Source organism: Lygodium microphyllum, chromosome 2, assembly GCF_053477565.2.
Source record: "Lygodium microphyllum isolate KBCC chromosome 2, Lygodium_microphyllum_v1.1.10, whole genome shotgun sequence".
NCBI lineage: Eukaryota > Viridiplantae > Streptophyta > Polypodiopsida > Schizaeales > Lygodiaceae > Lygodium > Lygodium microphyllum.
Window position 1 is genome coordinate 137,881,955 of NC_141136.1, and position 20,379 is coordinate 137,902,333.

General features: G+C 43.0%; 1 protein-coding gene across 1 annotated transcript in view; it reads left to right on the forward strand.

The window, feature by feature from the left end:
* RCK (DNA helicase ROCK-N-ROLLERS) overlaps window positions 1-20,379 on the forward strand; it is a 164,545-nt gene that overhangs the window by 66,449 nt on the left and 77,717 nt on the right. Inside the window, exons 6-12 of the mRNA XM_087698996.1 lie at window positions 10,011-10,248; window positions 10,337-10,373; window positions 10,482-10,528; window positions 11,093-11,130; window positions 11,290-11,311; window positions 11,442-11,654; window positions 11,738-11,894. Coding sequence (XP_087555122.1) covers window positions 10,011-10,248; window positions 10,337-10,373; window positions 10,482-10,528; window positions 11,093-11,130; window positions 11,290-11,311; window positions 11,442-11,654; window positions 11,738-11,894 — 752 coding nt within the window. The remainder of the gene's footprint in view (window positions 1-10,010; window positions 10,249-10,336; window positions 10,374-10,481; window positions 10,529-11,092; window positions 11,131-11,289; window positions 11,312-11,441; window positions 11,655-11,737; window positions 11,895-20,379) is intronic.

Below are 20,379 nucleotides of genomic sequence, written 5' to 3' on the forward strand. Positions count from 1 at the left end.
GTCTTCTCCCCAAAGGGGGAGACTGGTTGGAGCTTTCCCAGTGGAGACCGATCACCTTATTGTTAGTGGCCTATAAGGCACTGGCAAAGATGATTGGTAGGTGGCTATGCCCCGTACTTCCAGACATCATCCATGACATAGCCACGAGGATAGGAGCATCCTAGACAATGTATTTACCTTCTTTTAGGCGATAGAGTGGGCTAAGCACAGTGGGTAGAGACTAGCCGTACTACTCTTGGATTTCAAGAAAGCTTATGACAAGGTGGACTAGGATTTCCTAGAGGACACCATGGTGAGGTTGGGTTTCCCCCAGGTTTAGATTCCCGGGGTCTCCGCACTTTATAGATCGGCGAGTAGCAGGGTTCTCATAGGTGGAAGGCGAGGGGAGGAGTTTTGGCTAGAGAGATCGGTCCGATAGGGCTGCCCCCTGGCCCCATATCTATTCCTACTCTTTGCAGAGGCGATGTCTCACTTTCTCAGGTCACGTGTGAGCGGATTTCATGGCCTCCGACTTCTAGTGAGAGAGGAGATTGAGTTGTTAGACTCAGAGTATGCAGATGATACAACACTCTACATAGAGGATGATGAGTTGATGCTGGAGAGAGTGAGGTTGGCTTTTGAGGTGTTTTGCAGTGGGAGCGAAAATCAACTAGTGAAAGTCGGTTGGTTTCCTCAAAGACCCGGAATCTAGCATGGAGTGGAGCGTCCACTTGGGATTTAGATGGGTGAGCAGAGGGTAGACCGTCTGGTACCTAGGCTTCCAAGTGGGACTAGACATCACTCTTGTCGAGCAATTTCTTCTTGTCCTTGATTCTATTCAGAGGAAGCTGACCTACTAGAGCATGGCTCGCCTCTTACTAGTCAGCTGAGCCTTGGTGGTTAACTAGGTCCTTTTAGTGACGGCTTGGTACATCGCCTCGTGTTGGTGCTTCTCCTCATCCTGCATTGTGTAGCTTCTCCGCCTAGTGCGGAACTTTCTTTGGTTAGGGTCAGACGACTCCAGGGATTCCAGGGGGCCAAGGTGGCGTGGGCGACCATCATACGGCATCGGTCAGAGGGAGGATTTGGGATCATAGACCGAGAGTATCAGAGTATGGCCCTCTTGGGCAAGCTAGTTGTCTGCGGCCTCACACCAGACGGGCAGACCTGGTGTGAGACTTTGGGATCATAGACCCAGAGTATCAAAGTATGGCCCTCTTGGGCAAGCTAGTTGTCTGCGGCCTCACACCAAACGGGCAGACCTGGTGTGAGGATTTGGGATCATAGACCCAGAGTATCAGAGTATGGCCCTCTTGGGCAAGCTAGTTGTCTGTGGCCTCACACCAGATGGGCAGACCTGGAAGGTCTTATTGCAGGAGGGACTTTAGGATTGTAGACCGAGGCTTGGCGGGTGGAGGCCGTCCTTGAGATGGATCTTCACATTAGCCTAGATCACCCCCCCATATCACCTTTCCTATGCAACTTACTCCGTGTGTGGTAGAGCCTCCGTAAGGTCCTAATCCAGAGCTCCCCAGGTTGCCAGGAGGAGATAGATTGTCAGCCGGTGATCTGGAACACCCAGGTCAAAGATCGGGAAGGGGGACAGATTGGCGAGATTCCCCACATCCAGTGGGCTAGTTTGGAGGCCGGCCCGGCTTGTACCATCAGGACATGGCGGAAGGTGTACAAGATGGCGGATGAGGAGGTATTGCAGCATGTATCACGCTGCCAGAGAGGAGTGGAGTTCAGGAGAAGGGAGATAGATGCAGCAATTCCTCAAGAGTGGCTTGTTCCCCCGATACGAGAGCCGATAGAGCTAGGAGAGGTATGGGCCGCTAGGTTTTCACCAGCAGGCATCCCCCTACAGGTGGCAGGTAGAGTGGGCGGCGCTCCACTTGGGACCTTCTTCACCATAAAGGGGGGGGGGTTGTCTGGCTCTTGATAGAGGACAATAGGATGAGGGGATAACTGTTCTTTCATGGAGGAGGATCCGGGTGATTGGCCTTCAGGGAAAGACATGGCGGCTGGACCCTTTTGTCTTTTGGGAGGAGCTTAGGGAGTGGCGCCTCTGGATGTGGGAGGGTAGGCCACTTGATGAGCTGGAGTGGGATCCGGGAGAGTGGCTATGGCCGGCCACTGCGGTCGCCAAGAAACCACCGAGGTTCTTGGAGTACACTGCCAAGATTGATAGACACATAATGATGCAGAAGGATATGGATTGGGCGTCGTCACGTAGCAGACAGTGGGCGGAGCACAGCATCATGGAGCCTTTCCAACAGACCTTTTGGTGCCACCTATGGGATAGCTGGAGGCCGAGGAGGGTATTGTATTTCTTATGGTTGGTGGTACATGGAGGCTTGGCGGTGGGAAGCTGGCTTGCCTAGATGTAGAAGGAGGGAGGTTGTAAGTGCTGCACACAGCAGCCTTTGGAAACCTTGAAGCACTGCCTTTGGTCATGCGAGGAGGCGCAGCTCGTGTGGAGAGGAGCATGCCGCATCCTTCGCCGTATAGCACCCAGCCTTGGATGTATCTCATGGGGAGCTTTTTGTTGGCAATCAGCCAGCTAGGGCCGTCACCTTCTATATGAGGCTGGGATGCAGGACACGATATTCATTATCGAGATAGGGTCGTGCGCAGTGGTCGGTTTGGAGGCTCTACCCATCCGCTAGGTACTGGAGCCCATAGCAGACCGCTCTGAGGTATGGAAGATCATAGGGAGTCTTACTACATGGCATATCTAGAAGGCGCGGTGTCAGGAGGCTTTCGGCGGAGAGAGACTTTCAGTACAGGCGACCTTAGCAGAGCTATGGACCTCCATCATCCATTCCCTCGGCCGCTGATGGGATCAGGTGCAGGGCGAGTCTAGGGCTCGTTAGAAGCTCCGTTGTCATTTCATGCGCACTTGGGGCGGCCAGGACTTGTTTTTCGTGATGCAAGCATGCAACCCCAGATGGCGTTACACCCCCCCTCATAGCTTCTTGCCCTCATCCCCCTAGACCACCTTGAGAGGCTTGTATACATGATGTATTTGTGACTTTGCATCCGCTTTAGCTAGTCTGTTGAGCATGAGCACTCCGTTGTGATCAGTTTTTTTGAGTAATATAATCAGCCACATTTTACTTGCCAAATTTTCTTTTCCAAAATATGATGAATTCTTGGTATAGGCAACCTGTTCCAAATTGTAATTTTTTTAAGGGCCTTGTAGTCCATACACATGTGCCAAGACCTATCTTTTTTCTGCACTAAGAGGATTGGAGAGCAAAAAAATAAGGAGTTGGGTCTTATTACACCCTTCTCTAAGAGACTGTTCATCTGCTTTATAATATCCTCTTGCTATGTTGAGCTTACACGAGAAGGTTGCCTATTTGTTCTTGTTGTGTTGAGCTCACTTGATAAAGTTGCCTATTTGGAGGTGAGCTCCTAGGAATGGGGTCAAAGTGATGATATTCTAGCCTCTTTGGTAGTAACTCATGACCATGTGATGACCTTCTGTCCTCTCTAGGAGTAGCTCATTAGGTAAAGTGTTTGCAAAACAATCTTTATACTCCTTTAAGAAATTCATTCACTCTTCATTGATATTTGAGATGGACTCTTTAGTTTTGGACTCTTTGTTAGAATCTTTGACAATAATCAAGTATGATAAAATAGAGTTTTTCATTGCTTTACAAATTTGTACATGGGATAAGATAGAAATAAAAGTTTCCTTTAACTCCCATACCTTACCTTAAAAGGAAATCTAAATATATTTTGATTTCAATCAGTGGTTCGGATCTACTCTTCTATGCTAAGAAAACCTAATATAATACCACAATGGCCAAATTTTCCCTTGGCAAAACTCTCATGATCTACATAGTCTCCTATCTCAATTCTTAGTTTCCCAAATATTAGAGTAACTTGAGATTCCATTTCTTGAAAAGTAGTGCCTGACATTTTTGGTGTTCCAAATGTCTCCTTTGGTAGTTGTAGACCTTCGACAATCTGAGGATGAATATAATGATACGCAGCCCTTGTGTTAAAATAAATAAGAAATAGCTGATTAGCAATCTTACCCGAAGCCATTAAAAGCTTTAATCTCTCATCTTGTTGTAAAGATTCTTTAGGTACAATATTCGCTTGAGATGCCTTGTGGGGTTGGTTCTCCTTCTTTGCCTTGTTAGAGCATTGTCCAACCATGTGTCCCTTTTCTCCACAAGAGAAACATTGCACTTCTCTTGTATATTGTGCTAATTGCTGATATGTTAGCTTCTTTTTGGATGGCAAAGATGGTGTACCATCCTTTTGTTTTGGATCCTATTGATCTACTTTCTTTTAGTTAAACATCTTAGCTATCTTCTTTTGTGATTCTTATTTGGAGGACTTACCAAGCATCCATGGCATTTGTAGTCCTTGATCTTCAAGGGTTACATTTTGGGTTGTTTCCAAAGTATCATGCTTTGTCATCTTGACAGCTTATTGTAGTGTTGGATGTAACCTACGGATGAGCTTTCTCATCTCCATATTGGAAGGAACTTCCTTAAGAGATGTAAATTTAAGAGAAATAGTTGCAAACTTGTTGATATATGTTTCTACATTTTCTTCTTGGCCTTGCTTTAACTTATTCCACTCTTGTTCCACATCATCTTAAAAAGATGGAGGCAAAAACTTCAAGTTGAACATCTAATTAAACTCCTTCTAAGACTTGAGTTCCTTTCCCTATTGCAAAACTTTGAGCCATCAAGTTAAAGTGGTATCCTTCAAGTGCATTTTAACCATCCTAATCTTTGATCTTTCTGTATAATCTTTGTTGAGATATTTGCAATCACACCTAATGTAGCCTCTTAGTATGAGGCAGTTCTGGGCTTAGAACATGCAGGCAGATTGAATCCTATATGCACAGAAAGGGAAAACTACTACCATCCAACAACTATAAAGCATTGTACTTGACTACCACTTTTCATATGAAATGAATACAATGTCATGATGCTTTGTACTTTTAGTTAAGTATCTTGTCTTTATCAGTCCTACACAAGATTGTGTTTATGAGTCCAAGCTACCATCTTGGAACCTAATTCACTTGTGTAACAGTTTGTCTCTACTTGTCTATGTCATCATGAGTTTGGTCTTCATCTTCTATCCGCCATAGCATCTGCCATGCTCTAGATCCGCGTCTTCTCACATGGTATCAGAGCTCAGCTGAGCATGGCCGAGCTCTCCTTTCACTCCTCTTAGCTCCTCTTCATCTTAGTCCAATACAGGATAAGTGCACGACTTCATTTTCAACTTCATTTTCATCTTGCACCTTGTGGCAGCCATAGCCAGTCTGCACCCTGCCTCCTTTGAGCCCTTGGATCTCTTCATAGAGGCCATTTCAGCTCATGATTCCTTCTAGGCATATCTTCTTGGACTTCTTGCGCTCCTCTCTGGCACTTCAATCAGTAACATTGCTGCTGTCTGGCTTCAGCATTGCTGAAATTCATTACGTTGTTCAGAATTGCGCCTTTGACTGGTTGTACAGTTCATGTTGCGGGTAGAGGCCACCATTTGTCCTGCGATGATAGGGCTTTTTAAGCTCCATATCCAAAATCCCTTCTCATGAAATATCTTGCCAAATGATGTACTCTGCGCCCTACTACGACTGAAAAACCAGTCGGCTTGTTCCTGAAACCTTAACTCCATAGCCATTTCAACATCAAGCTCTTGAAAAATTTCAGTTTCTCTCTCTTGCCACTCAAATCATATGCCTACCACTCTGATCTGAGTTCTACTTAGTGCCAACAAAGATTTGAGCATTTAATCAAGAAGATTTGGAAGACTTCAAGCACCTACATCAAAACTCAAGCTCCTCTTGTACTTCATCTTCTCACTATTTCTTCTCATTGAAGTTATCAATAGTAATTTTAATCATTAAGTTACATTCCTTGGAGGTTGCCGAAGTTTTGGAAGACTTTACGGAATAGAAGGCATTTGCAAGCTGGCACACAAGAAGCATAACCATCAAGATAGTGCTTGTTAGCACTAAGCGTAGTGTGTTTTCATTGACACATTAGGTTTCAACTCTTTTTGCTGGTCAAAAAGTTAAGGGTTTGAAGTTGAGTTCCAATGCCAAAGATGAAAATTTTTAAGTGGATGCTTCTCATGAAAAGTAACATGTATCTTATGGCCCATTTACATTACATAGAAGATGTTATTCTACCTACAGGAAGACATGGAGCTGCCTATATCCAAATGCCATCAATGTATCCATTTGAAGACCTTGAAGACATGAAAGTGCAAAAGTTTGAAGTCATTTCCGTTGCCTCAAAGATGATACCTTTGCTTGAGGGGAACATGGACATGAAGGCTAATGCATATGCAAGCAAAGTCAATGAAGAAGCAGATCAGGAGGACTTAGAAGAAGAGGACCAAACGATCAAAGAATAAGAAGCAGCAGCATAAAAATCACGAAGACTTTGAAGCGGCAAGCAAAGTGAAGAATAAATACATGATAAAAAAGAGCAAGCTGGACTACATCGACATCTGCAATGTACAAAAGATCTATGTCAAAAGAAATGCTAAAAACCGCAAGGGCCTCACAATCCTTGATCCTATTTTTTACTGAATTTTTAGCCTTGTATTGCCTAGCCCTAATACTTCGGACATAAGCTTGTAAAAATCCCCATGTAGCCTTGTACTACAGCCTCTGTATACTTTATGAAGCCCCTGATACAGCCTCTAAATGTCCATCATGTTTGTGGTATCCACACTTAGCCTTTTCTGCCACAGCCTCTGATGTTTTTGCCATGTTTATGGTGTGACCACACTTTGCAGATGTTGCTCTCACTAAAGCCTCTACACACTTTGTACTTTCTGGTTGTGATTGAGGAGGGGTGTTGAGATATTTGCAATCACACCTAATGTAGCCTCTTTGTATGAGGCAATTCTGGGCTTAGGACATGCAGACAGACTGAATTCCATATGCATAGAAAGGGAAAACTACTACCATCTAACAACTATAAAGCATTGTACTTGACTACCACTTTTCATATGGAATGAATACAATGTCACGATGCTTTGTACTTTCAGTTAAGTGTCTTGTCTTTGTCAGTCCTACACAAGATTGTGTTTATGAGTCCAAGCTGCCATCTTGGAACCTAATTCACTTGTGTAACAATTTGTCTCTACTTGTCTATGTCATCATGAGTTTGGTCTTCATCTTCAATCCGCCATAGGATCTACCATGCTCTAGATTCACATCTTTTCACGAGCTTCACTACAAAAAACAATATTAAATTCTCTACTAGAAGAGACAATTTTTGGAGAATCTCTCTTACCATAGAAAACATCAAACTTGATGCTCTTCTCTCTAGACTTGAAGTCTCTACTGGCATTGTCTTCCTTCGCTAACCGCATCTTTAGAGATTCAACTACCATGGAAATAATTGGTTCTTTGACTTCCTTATTGCCCTTCTCCATGGAGAGATTCTTGGGACAAGAGGAGGTGGCTTGTGCATGACTAGACTTTGAAGTCACAGCTTGGATGGATCCTTGATTAATAGGTGCATCGACTTTGTTGCATCAACAACATTGATACCTTTCATATTGAGATAGGCCTTCGTAGCCATAATACCTACCATTTGTCTTAAGAGCCTTCTCGGTATGGAAATCTTCAAAGACCTTTGCTTTAGCTCTCACTCTTGCCCTTCTCTTTATCAAGCTTGAATTTCACGATCAGCTTCGAGTTCCTTGTATCTTTGTATCTTTTTGTAAATAGAGAAGCATATTGATACAAAGTGTTAGGATCCTTCCGGTTTTTGGCCGAGATTTTCTTATTTGCCTCTTGACATGGTGAACCTCAATGATGAACTTGATTCCAAAGATCTTGCCAACCCAAAAAGGTTCTTACAAGGAAGAAGTCCTTGCTTTGAATAAACCATGAGCTCAAAGTGACTAAACCATATACAATGGGGCTGATTTGCTGCAAATCTAAGAGTCAGGGTTCTGAGACCCTAATTTTTGCATGCAATGGATAACAAGCAGATTTCCTTCTCATCTGCTTTGATGTGTTCAAGTTGAGTAGAAAAAGCTTCTCGAATGAGTGCTAGATAAGTAAGTAGAAAGCATGTGGTTGAAACTTCAGGGTTAAAGCTTGTTGGAAATGAAGAGGGAGACCTCCAATATATAGATGTAGGGCTTGGGTACTCAAAAGTGGAAAGTATAGGCTACAAATGACAAGTCTTTGTTAAAAATGTTAAGTGTTGAGAAAAATGACAAGTGTAGGGACATTCTCTTTCAAAATGACACATATTCTATTCTAGATGCTACGTGTCAAATTTTCTAAAGAAAGAAGCTTCTAGAATCTAAACTTTCTACTCTAAAAATCTATTAAATGGTCAAGAATTTGAGATAGCTGTTGAGGAGAAAATTGTTTCTTGCTAACTTTTGGAGCTTTTGACGTGAGCAAAATTTCCATTTGAGTAATTTTTGAAAATAGTAGCCTTGTAAATTTTAGAAGTTGTTGGATTTTGCATCAACCTTTATATCTTTCATTGAAACTCTTAACTAATAGTAGAATGACTCCTTGACTGGAGGACCAATAAGGACACCTTATAGACATGGATTGGGCCCTTCACCAGAGGTGATATCCTTCTTCTAGTAGTAGCCATTAGTGGAGGGATTGAGTTTACTTTCTCAGCACAAGAGGATGGTAGACTCAGGATGGAAGATGTGGATGAGTTGGAGTTCATAGGATGTTCTTGATAGATGATTAGGGTTGCAGGTCATTGTGACATGACTTGGCACCTAGACCGAGATCTTGAGATATGCATGATGGATGTATAGAGGAATTAGGCATACAAGAGGAGGCCTCTTTAGAGACTATAATGGGATTTGAGGAAGTGGGTATGGAGAGATCCATTTGCACAGATACCTAGAAATGTTCCCTTTTTTTGATACACAACTTGATTTGGGGGGAGGATATAGATGAGCAGGATTACGGTGGCACTAGAGGCACCTCAATGTTGGGCTTGACAAGGTATATCATCACCTTTCCTTGTTGACTTCTTGAGGAGATTGGAGGACAGTTTTAGACCAAGAAAGTTCTCTCTCTTTCTTTGGTTACTAGTGTACAGGAGTTGAGCAATAGGTACATGGCTTGGCTATGGTAGAGACCCTATTTGTTGTGTTAGATGCAGGGACACAAAGGAGATACAGAAGGCACTGCATTCGGGATTGCCCTAGGGCTGAGGAAGTCTGGAAGAGAGCCCTTAGGATGATGTTTCATGGTATTGCAGATTCTATGATTGTTACATGGGGGTTCACAATTATAGGTCTAGCTTGTAGATATGAGGATGTATAGGGGTGCTGTGCTTACCGTCTTGGGTAAGCTTGTTAGCAGGATTGCCATGCCAGATTTCTCACAGACATTGTAAACCTAGGGGCAGTACATATGGACTGCCAGATGCAGCCACGCAACAGATTGGACATGTCTACTGGAAAGACTCTCTATAGGATTTGGACAGAGATTTTCCACTCTCGATGGGAGATGGGAGAGGATATGAGGCAGTTTGGACACTATAAGGAGGAGAGATGGCTTTCTTAGGACTTGTGGATCAAGGCACTTTCTTTTATTGTTAGTCCCATATAGTCTAGTACTAGAGACCTCCCAACCAGTTATTTATTGAGACCTTGTAAGACAATTCCCTTTGCTGTATATGTCCTTTGGAATGGAAATCCCTTATGGGGCTGCTTTGTACTTTGTATTTTGCCTTGGCATACTTTGTCTCGAGGGGATTTATTCATAGACTTGCTTCCCCTCTCTGAAAAAAGAAAACTGAGAGTAGAACAATGGTTGTACATGATAGAAAGACTTCTGTAGGAAATGAAATCATTATCATTTGAAGGCTTTCTTTCATCTCCATTTTGTGGCACCATTTTGTGCTCTTTGAGGCTTATACAGTTTATCACTTTATTGTGCAAACATGGTATTGTTTAAAACATTCATCTTCAAGAACTGTTTGTATACATTCTTCAACTTGAAGTGAAAGGTTACTTAGACATAATTATGTTGTATGCAGAAGTTTGATTCCTTCACACGCCGTTACAGGGACTGTGGTGGGCTCAGCTTTTTCGGAGATATAGCTTTGATTTTAGTTGATGAAGTCCACCTTCTAAGTGATCCTCGTGGAGCAGCTCTTGAGGCTGTTATTAGTCGAATGAAAATGCTTGCACGTTACCCAGAAATGCATAGCTCTCCTGTAGCTAAAATTCGATTTGTTGCAGTTTCCGCTACAATACCCAACATTGAAGATCTTGGTAACTTTTGGACGATGATGTTGCCCTCTTTTTCTTCTGAAGGGCCAATAATTGAACTTCATATGACTGGTTCTCTTTTGGTATGCAGCGGAATGGCTGCAAGTCCCCAAGCAGGGCATAAAAAGGCAAGGAACCACTTTTTTGTAAAGCTCAAGCAGTTCAGTTGGTCAGCTCCTTGTTTGCTATGGAAACTTATGAATTATGCTCTTTTTTTTGGCATGGTGTTCAAACAGATTTGGAGAAGAAGTGCGGCCTGTCAAGTTGACAACAAAAGTCTTTGGTATGTGTAGAACTTGCACTTGGACTATCTTTAAACTCTAAAAGTTTGTCTTTGTGGAAACAATTTTGAAGGCTAATTAGAGCCCTTAAAGGTTTGTTTGTGTGAATCAAAAACCAACCTGACTAAGCACTAGTTTATTACACACAAAGAGATTTTTCCATTATGCCAAAGCTAAAGTGACTTTGTCACCTGCAACTCAAAGCTATAAACTTAGAGAATTGGTTATCTGAACCTCTATGAACCTTTTTGCTTTGATTGCTGTCGATTTGTTCGAGGAAAGATAGTGCATTTATTGGCATAAGTCCTTACTGTGTCATGACGTGGTGTAGCTTATTCAAGAAATAAAACTATTGGACATCCAAACCCTTACTCAAGCCTCTTGTTCCTACAATCTGTTATCTTTCTTATCTCATTTCCTAGTAATATATCCTAAGGCTCTAAGTAACATTTTTCTAAAATGTGCACAAAATTCAAAGTTCCTTTGTTTTCAGAAGGGATTTGTACAATTGCATATATGATCTGTCGTCTGCAACTATGCGTTTGACAAGGTTTTTTGTGTATCAGGTTATGCTCCTGCCAAGAACGATTTCTTGTTTGAGAGGGTAACCAGTCACTCGCTTTCTTTTAGGAACTCAAGCCCATGATAAGAACATTCAAGATGGTTGCTATTTATCTTCTTTATTATTGGTTTATTATTTGACACGATATGGAATGGGCATTTCCATGCTCTTCTATCTATGGATTCATCGATGCGATATCAGAGACTACAGAATTTCCTTTTTGGTAAGACAAAGCAGACATCCAAAAAGTCTGAAAACAATCTCTCTGAGATATCAGTACATGCATTGTTATCTAGACAGATTCAGACTCAAGTAAACAATGTCCTAGAACTCAGTTACTTTTGCGATGTCAGATATACTCATGCAGCATTCAAAAGGAAAAGCAGCACTTGTCTTCTGCTCAACAAGAAAGGGAGCCCAAGAAGCAGCCTTAACACTTTCTGCAGCTGTATCCAAGAATGTTTCTGCAAACCCATTTGTTCAATCTTATGAGCAGTTTGAACGGTTACATGTTGCTGCACTTGCATGCAGTGATAAGCGCATGCAGGCCTGCATAAGGAATGGAGGTTAGAAGGACCCTGAGATTCGCATTTTCATATCTGATATCCTAAAATGTGGACCCCTAAATTGAACTTCCTTTTATTTTCAGTCGGGTATCACAATGGAGGACTTGGCTTAGCAGATAGAAACCTAGTTGAAGAGCTCTTTTTGAAGGGAGACCTTCAAGTATTATGCACTACCAACACTCTTGCACATGGGGTGAATCTACCAGCCCACACGGTTGTCATAAAATCCACCCAGTTCTTGTGAGTGCCAAGTAAACATACGTTCCTGTTTTACATGGAAGGCTTTCAAATCTCTGTCAGGTTCTTTTAAAATGTATGATGTCAGTTATTGATTACAGATAGCACATCTAATGTTGTACATTGTATGTAGGATATGTTGCACTTTTATATAAGATACATTGTATTGTGTAGAATCATGCAGGTACAACACAGATGAATATTTGTAACGGCTAATCAAGTAACACCTCATGCAAATGTGAGATGCCAAAGTTTTATTAGTTGCACAACCTGGATATTAAAGAGAGAGAACACTAGTGGAGGTAGACCTGTAACAATAGAGTGACAATGCAATCAGGGACATTAGCTCATGTGACTTTTGCTTTTCCCCCGTCAATCTTGCGCCTATTATCACTGCGCTGAACTCTGAACAGCAATCCAAGCCATACATGGAGCTGGAGAGGGTGCGCAACCAATGAGGACATGTTGTACACGAGTGCATTCCTCCATCCTTGCCACCTTTCAAGTCCTTAGTCAGCCCACTTATACTATTCTGTTGGGCTACATCATTTCCAGGATGCTGAAGCAAAGCTGTGGAGTAACCTTGGAAAGCATATGCATTCAAGCCATGACTTAAGTTGTTCCTCAGAAATGGGCTTGTACACATGCTGGATGGATCAGTACGAGAGAGATTTCAAATTTTATGAGTATAGAGGTCTATGATCGAACAATAATGTATAATATATAGTATACTTTCCTTCATGATCAGACATGTACTTTGAATGCAAGTTATGACAATCAATTGAGTAAAACTTCTGAGCACCATCTTCTATTTTGCATCCAATGTTCAATGAAAATATTTGCACAGGTGTAAGATGGTGAAATATGAGTTGTGCAAGCCACCTTAGAGAGAAGAGAAGAGCACCATCTTCTATTTTCCATCCAATGTTCAAGGAAAATATTTTCACAAGTGTAAGATGGTGAAATATAAGTTGCGTAAGCCACCTTAAAGAGAAGAGGAGAGTAGACGAAAGGAGAGGAGAGAAGAGCAGAGCAGATTTCAGATCAGATCACAGATCACAGATCACAGAGCAGAGATCAGTCAGATTATTTGGCGAACATAACCCGTGTACTTTGCTGCTACAGCAGTCATGCCTGAATTGAACACCACTTTTATCAATGAGGTGGTGGAGGCTTCAGGGTTCGATTTGGATGCAGAAGAGGGGGAAGAAATGGTTCCATGTACCAGGATGGCGGTCCCTTGTTCCAAAGTTCAACTTGGTCCTGATGTGCAACCACTAGTCAAATGCAGCAAACATGCTTCTGATGCTTTTATGGAAGACAATGAGGAACCTGTGCCAAATGATCACCAGTCACACTCCTATGCACAGGCCACGTCTACCATTGAGGAATCACAAGATTTAGACTCGGAACACTTGCTGGAGTTTGCTAATGCATTACTAGGAGATTGTCCAACATAACTGTGAGACATTCCATGTCCAAGATCACGATGATGTTTTGGAAGCTGGTGTGGATACAAATACAGTGTTGTGTTTATTTTTGGCTTTTTATGAAAGAGGGTTTATCCTTTTCTTTATAGGTGGAATCATGGTGCTTTCTTGGATTTGCCATTGGTTGAATTCCCTTTTGTTGGGTGACTGTGTGGAGGAAGAGATTTTGCAGGACCACAGGGTTTTTATGAAGTAATGTTAAAGTCAACCACGCTCCATGATAATCTCCTAGCCAAATGTCTTTGTTTTTTGATCACCGCCTTGTTCATGCCATGCCTTGGCAACCGTTGGCCGATTTCCAGTGCTTGCTTCAACAAGAGTGCTTGGTATGGGTAGAAGTAGAAGCTTGCCCTGTTGTGTACCTGACCTTTGCAAAAGGAAGATATGACAACTATTGGTACAATCTTGGTGCCTCCTAGTTCAAGGGCCACAAATTGTAACCGCACGTGTATGTCACAAGATACTTTCACAAGAGGCCTAACTGGCTATGGCTAAATTGCCATGGCATGCCATGATTGCAGTTTCGTTTGAAATGGGGCACTTTTTCCGGCCATTGTTTCTCTTATGGGCAGTTGGGGCATTTTATGGTGGCTGAATGCCTAGAAAAACATGTAGCTCTAGAGGCTGGGAGTGCCACGGCTATTAATGAGGATCTTATTGTTGATAGTCTTCTGGATGATGAGGCCCTTGCCATGATCAATCTAGACAAGGGGAAAAAGCCTATGCATTCTTTGGATTGCTTGAATCAAGGTTGGGTGGATGTATGCCCTAAAGGATGCAAGAAGAGTATTGATGACTTTTCAGCTGCCGTGCATGCTTGCCCAAGATTCTCTACCTACATGTGTTCATGAAAAGATCAAGTCCCCCATGGCACGTCCAAATAATGACATAGTCTCTTTTGCCTCTTGGACACCTATAACGAAAGGTTTTGTGGATGGCTTTAAAGATCCACTGGCAAGACTTGCCTTTGACACACGGGGTAAGGTGATTATGCCATGGGATCGCCATTGTCTAAGTCTGCTTCAAACAAGGGAGAGGATCCCTCTACCTCAAAATCGGCAAGTTAGAGGAGGAACTCATTTGCAGTGCTGGTTGATTTTCTTGATGAGGAAACTCTTGAATTGTTAGCACAAAAAGTTGAATCGATGTAAAACCAGCCTCGAGTTTGATATTCTTTCTCTGAATAGATATGCAAGTTGCCACTTGTTGGAATGTGCATGTCATTTGCTTGCACGATAAGCAACATGACATGTGGCTCATTCTACATGATAACCAATGGGATGTTTTATGTGCTCTTGAGCAGAAGAGTCACGATGATGCACGATCATTTTCTAGCAGTTGAAATAATGTTCGAAGGGAGGTCCTATGGCTAGTAGGCCTATGTGCCTTGAATGATCCCTTGTCTAGACGTGGTTTGTGGGAGAGCTGGCAGCCTGCTTGGCACTCGGTAAAAGATTGGGTTTGTTGATGGGAGATTTCAATATGTGTATTGATGCATTGCAGTCTACCTCTAAGCATTTGATGATGGATGTTCTCGAGATTTCTTCGAATGTTCTTTAACAAGATTTTTGGTCTTGGCTTTACTCGTTGGATCGAGGATTCACTTTTCACTCGACTCAACAAATCACTACATGGTGTAGATTGGATTGTATATGTGAGATCAGAGGATCGAGGTACAGCTAGGATTCAGTAGACAGCGTGAGAGTGAGAGACAGAGTTGAAGCACGACTCCCAAAAGAATAGACTGAATGAGTGTAACCTGAAAGTACAAAGTACAACCCTTAAACCTTAGGGTTGTAGGGGGTGTTCACACCCAACACACACTAAGTGCCCAAATGTGTGTAACATAAGCACATAAGTACATACGACAATAAGACCATAAGTCTGGGGGAAAAAACCTCTCCTACCGAGAGTAAAAAGTGCCCCAGTGTCCTACTGATCACCGACACTCCCATATGAGCGTAGGCGTAAGTAAGGCGTGAGTCAAATACCCAACAAACCCCCCTGGAGTGAAGAGTGATCAAGAGTACAAGGATCATCCGCCACCAAAGGATATCAAATTTAAAGCATCTCGAAATGCTTCAAATTTGTCACGAGGAAGAGCTTTGGTGAAGATGTCTGCCACATTACTGGTGGTAGGACAATAGACAAGGCTGATATCACCTGCATGTAGCCTCTCTCTGACAAAGTGATAGTGAATCTCAATGTGTTTCGTGCGAGCATGAAACACTGGGTTCCGTGCGACTGCAATGGTACTCTGACTATCAGTGAACAAAGGAGTAGGCTCAGTAACAGATACATCCAAATCAGCTAGCAAGCGTCTAAGCCATACGCATTCAACTGTGGTAGTGAAAGCTGCCTTGTATTCAGCTTCACATGACGATGTGGCAACAGTGGATTGTTTCTTGCTAAGCCAAGAAATGCAAGAAGAGCCAAGAAAGAAACAATTGCCACTAGTGGAGTGACGTGTATCATAATCACCAGCCCAATCAGAATCACTGTAAGCATGTAACTGCAGTGGTCCCCCCTTGGCATAAAGCAACCCAAGAGAACGAGTACCCTACAAGTAGCGAAAAACACGCTTGACAGCTTGCCAATGTGACATACGTGGCTGATGCATATACTTGCTCAAAGCTGAAACTGCAAACTGTATGTCCGGCCTAGTATTGCATAGATAGATAAGATATCCAACTGCAGGAGCATATGTATGTATATCAAACAAATCACTGTCATCATGTAATGACAGTTTCAGTCCAGGTTCCATGGGAGTACAAACTGGCTTGCAATCCTGTAAGCCAAACTTCTCAAGAAGCTGCCTAATATACCTTGACTGTGATAACCCAATACCTCGAGCATTATGTATGAACTGAATGCCCAAGTAGTAATGCAAAACTCCCAAGTCAGACATGTCAAAAGTTTGCTGCAAATTTTGTTTGAATGCTGAAATCTGATCAGCATGTGTTCCAGTGAGCAAAAGGTCATCAACATAAAGACATAAAATCAGCATAGATCCCCTTTCTTTACATACGTAAAGGGTAGACTCAGATGAGCTGTTTAGAAACCCCTGACCAAGCAAGAAAGCATCTATTTTTTCATACCAAGCCCTAGGAGCTTGTTTCAAACCATATAGTGCCTTTTTGAGCTTGCATACCAAATGTTCTGAGCCTTCAACTGCAAAACCAATGGGCTGCTGTACATAAACTTCCTCCTGAAGTTCCCCATGTAAAAATGCAGTCTTGATATCTAGCTGATGTACTCTCCAACCATAATGTGCAGCCAAAGCAATCATAGACCTGATGGTCGTCATACGGGAAGTAGGAGCAAATGTCTCCTCATAATCAATGCCCTTTTTCTGTGCGTAGCCTTTAGCTACTAGCCGTGCCTTGTATTTATCAATGGATCCATCTGCTTTTCTTTTCAATTTGTAGACCCATTTCGTTCCAATGGCTTTTTTCCCAAATGGCAAGGACACCAAATCCCAAGTTTGATTCCTAGTAATAGAATCTAATTCAGCTTGCATGGTTGCCATCCAATGCACACTGTGTTGTGCATCCTCATAACATTCAGGCTCTCCATTATCAAAAGTACTTGCTGCCATAATAAACTCCATGGTATGTGATGAATCATGCAAACGAGTTTGTCCTCTAGTACGACCAGCCATGGGTGCATCCAAAGGACTATCTTGCATAGTCTGCAAATACCATCTAGGTAGCTGTCTAGCATCCTGGCTGTGTGCAAGCTCTTACTGAATTTCAGTTTCAGCATGATGCTGAATATCCCGATCAGCCAATGGCTGAATTTCTGCACTTTCCATAGGAGCAGCTGGCTGAACATTAGGTTCATTTTCTGAACCTCCAGCTGAATCACCAAAAGTAATGGGCAGCAGCCCTTCAAAAACATCACGGGCAGCCTGATATGTATCCAAACCAGCCGAGGATAATTCTGATATTTCATAAAAAACAACATCCCTGCTAACAAAAACCTTCTTCGTAACGGGATCATAGAGTCTGTAGCCTTTGCTCTCATTGCTATATCCCATAAAAATGCACTTAATAGCCTTGTTGTCCAATTTTTTTCTAAGTACCTGTGGAATATGGGCATAGGCAAGACACCCAAAGGTACGAAAGTGACCAACAGAAGGTTTACGGCTGTTCCAAGCCTCAAATGGTGTGATGGTCTTCAAGGCTTTGGTAGGGCATTTGTTCAAAATATGGCAAGCACACATGACTGCTTCCATCCAAAAACTATGAGGCAAGCTCTTTGGCTTCAGCATATATCTGGCCATCTCCATGAGTGACCGATTTTTCCTCTCTGCTACCCCATTCTGCTGTGGAGTATAAGCTGTAGTATACTGATGGACTATGCCCTTCTGTTGCAAAAAGGAATTCAGCATAGAGGACATGTATTCCCCCCCTCGGTCCGAATGGAGAGTCTTTATCTTGCATCCAGATTGGTTTTCAACAAGTGCAGTGAAAGCCAAAAATGCATCATACACTTCTGACTTCTTTTTCAAACAGTAGACCCAGCAAAAACGTGTAAAGTCATCAATGAATGTCACAAAATAATAACAACCACCCAATGACATGGTCTGTATAGGCCCACAAACATCTGAATGCACCAACTACAACCTGGTTGTTGCTCTGAAAGCAACGTCACGAGGAAATGAGAACTGATGCATTTTCCCCAAAATGCATCTCTCGCATAAGTGCTCAGGAGGTCTCTCCAAGAGAGGTAAGCCATCCAGCATCTGAGTACGCTGCAAAAGCATCAAGCTGTCAAAGTTTACATGCCCCAAACGAGCATGCCATAACTCCGCCTGTATCATAGCAGGAGTAAGAGTGGATGTCAAGTATGCTGACTGATCTACTGAAAGAGCATCCAACTCATATAAACCATGACACAAAGATCCTGTCAAGACCAAAGTCATACATTCTTTTTCTCTAACTATGCAACGGTCATCATCAAAGGTGACCTGCAAACCACAACGTGCCAAAGAAGAAATAGAAAGCAAATTCTTCTTGATTCCAGGCACAAACAACGCATCCTGCAGGCGGAGAATAGAGCCATCAATGGCTGTGAGCTGAATCTCCCCAATACCACGAACAGGGTATGATGCATTATTGGCACACTGTACCGATTTCCCAACGGGAGGTGCACTAACTGAAGCAAATAAATCTCTGCGAGATGTAATATGTCTAGAAGCACCACTGTCAAAGAACCAAGTGTCAGCATCCTCTGTAGAGCTAAGTGTCCTATCGGCCCAAGAGATGTCATAACTGCAAGTGTAAAAACAATAGTCCCTGTCCACAACAAAGGACGCGTACTCACTAGCAGTGGAAGGAGTAGTAGAAACAGACATTCCAGACTCCTTCTCTTTGGCAATGCGTTTCTTGCACTCAGTGATATAGTGGCCGGGCTTCTTACAATAATGACATTTTCCTTTCTTTGCTTGCGTCCCCCCTTGTGACTGATTCTGCGATGTGCCCGAAGTGCCAGAACTCTGTGGAGCATTTTTCACCTTGCTATTCTTGCCTTTCTGTCTTGCCACAAAAGCCTACTCAGAGACTATAGCATCCACACCACTATTTTTCCGTGTTTGCTCCTCCTCTAGAAGCAAACTAACCAGCTGAATAAAAGTGAGTGGGTGCTCAGCAATCCTCATGGTGAGGTTCAATGCAGTATGAAAAGATAAGTACGAAGGAGGTAAGGAATTCAAGGTGGTAGATATTAACTGTGCATCCGAAAAATACTCATCTACATTCATGAGCTGCTCCCTCAAGTCCTGAATCTTATTTAAGTGATCCTGCATAGAATCACCTTCATGCATCTTCAGAGTTTCCAACTCTTTCTTCAAGAAAGAGATTCAAGTCTCATTCTTTCTTGCAAACATATGCTCCAAAGTCAACCATGCATCTTGTGAAGAAGATGTTGAACGGATATGAGGTATGATGGACCGCTGAACTGCTAGAGCAATCAGCGACAAGGCCTGTGCATCACGTGTATCCCAAGCTTTTTGAGCTGCAGTTCTTGGAGGAAGTGGCTAAGGTGGAGTGGGCTGAGGTCCCTGTTGTCCACGTGCGCCATGGGGAGGAGGAGTAACGGGAGCTACAACTCCCGGTCGAGTTTCCTCTCCACTGATATAATCCCATAAGTTTTTGGCCACTAATACATTCTTCATCATGAATGACCAAAGGGAATAGTTGTTTCCGTCCAATCTGTCTTCCTTGGATACATACGTAAAGACATCACCTCCTTGATTTGCCATGATGACAAATTTCCAAAGACAAAATGAGCAATGTCAAAGCAGTATGAACTGGAAACTTGCAAATTTCTAGAAATTGCAGCAAACACGTTTCTGCAATTAATGTGCAAGGCCGTACTCTGTTAGAAAACTGTCTTTTAATGCACGCTTCCCAAGGTGCAAACAGTGCACTGCAACACTGTTATCTCAAAATCCCCAAAAATTTTGCCAAAATGTCTGTCAAAACAGTCTTTCTGTGACTGTACCAGCAGTTCGAATGCAACTGTCCATAAAATACACAAAAGCCCCAAAATTTCTGATGATCCAGTCTAGAAATTTGCATGAAATTTATCCCCCATGTGTTCTGTGCTTGCCGCATATGAACCTCCTCTTCCAAAGGTGTGTTCTGGGCTGAAATTAAAAAAAAATTGTTTAAAATTTTACTTGACGTGGAGCAGGCTGGCGAGCAGAGTGGCGTGTGCTGGTCAGACAGGCGGGCAAACAGTCGCGAGCAGAGCTGACGTGGAGATGGCCAACGTCTGACGGGTGGGCGGACTGGCTGATGTGGAGATGGTCAACGTCTGACGGGCGGGCGGACAGGCGGTGCAGGACAATCGTGTGGCAGGTCGTCTGACGGGCGGACTGTCTGACGTGGAGCTGCTGGACAGTCGCGTGCTGTGGGTTGAGTCGGGAAGCGCTTAGGAACAGCGCGCCTGACTGCTGACTAGACTGACTGCTGACGAGACTGACGACAGGC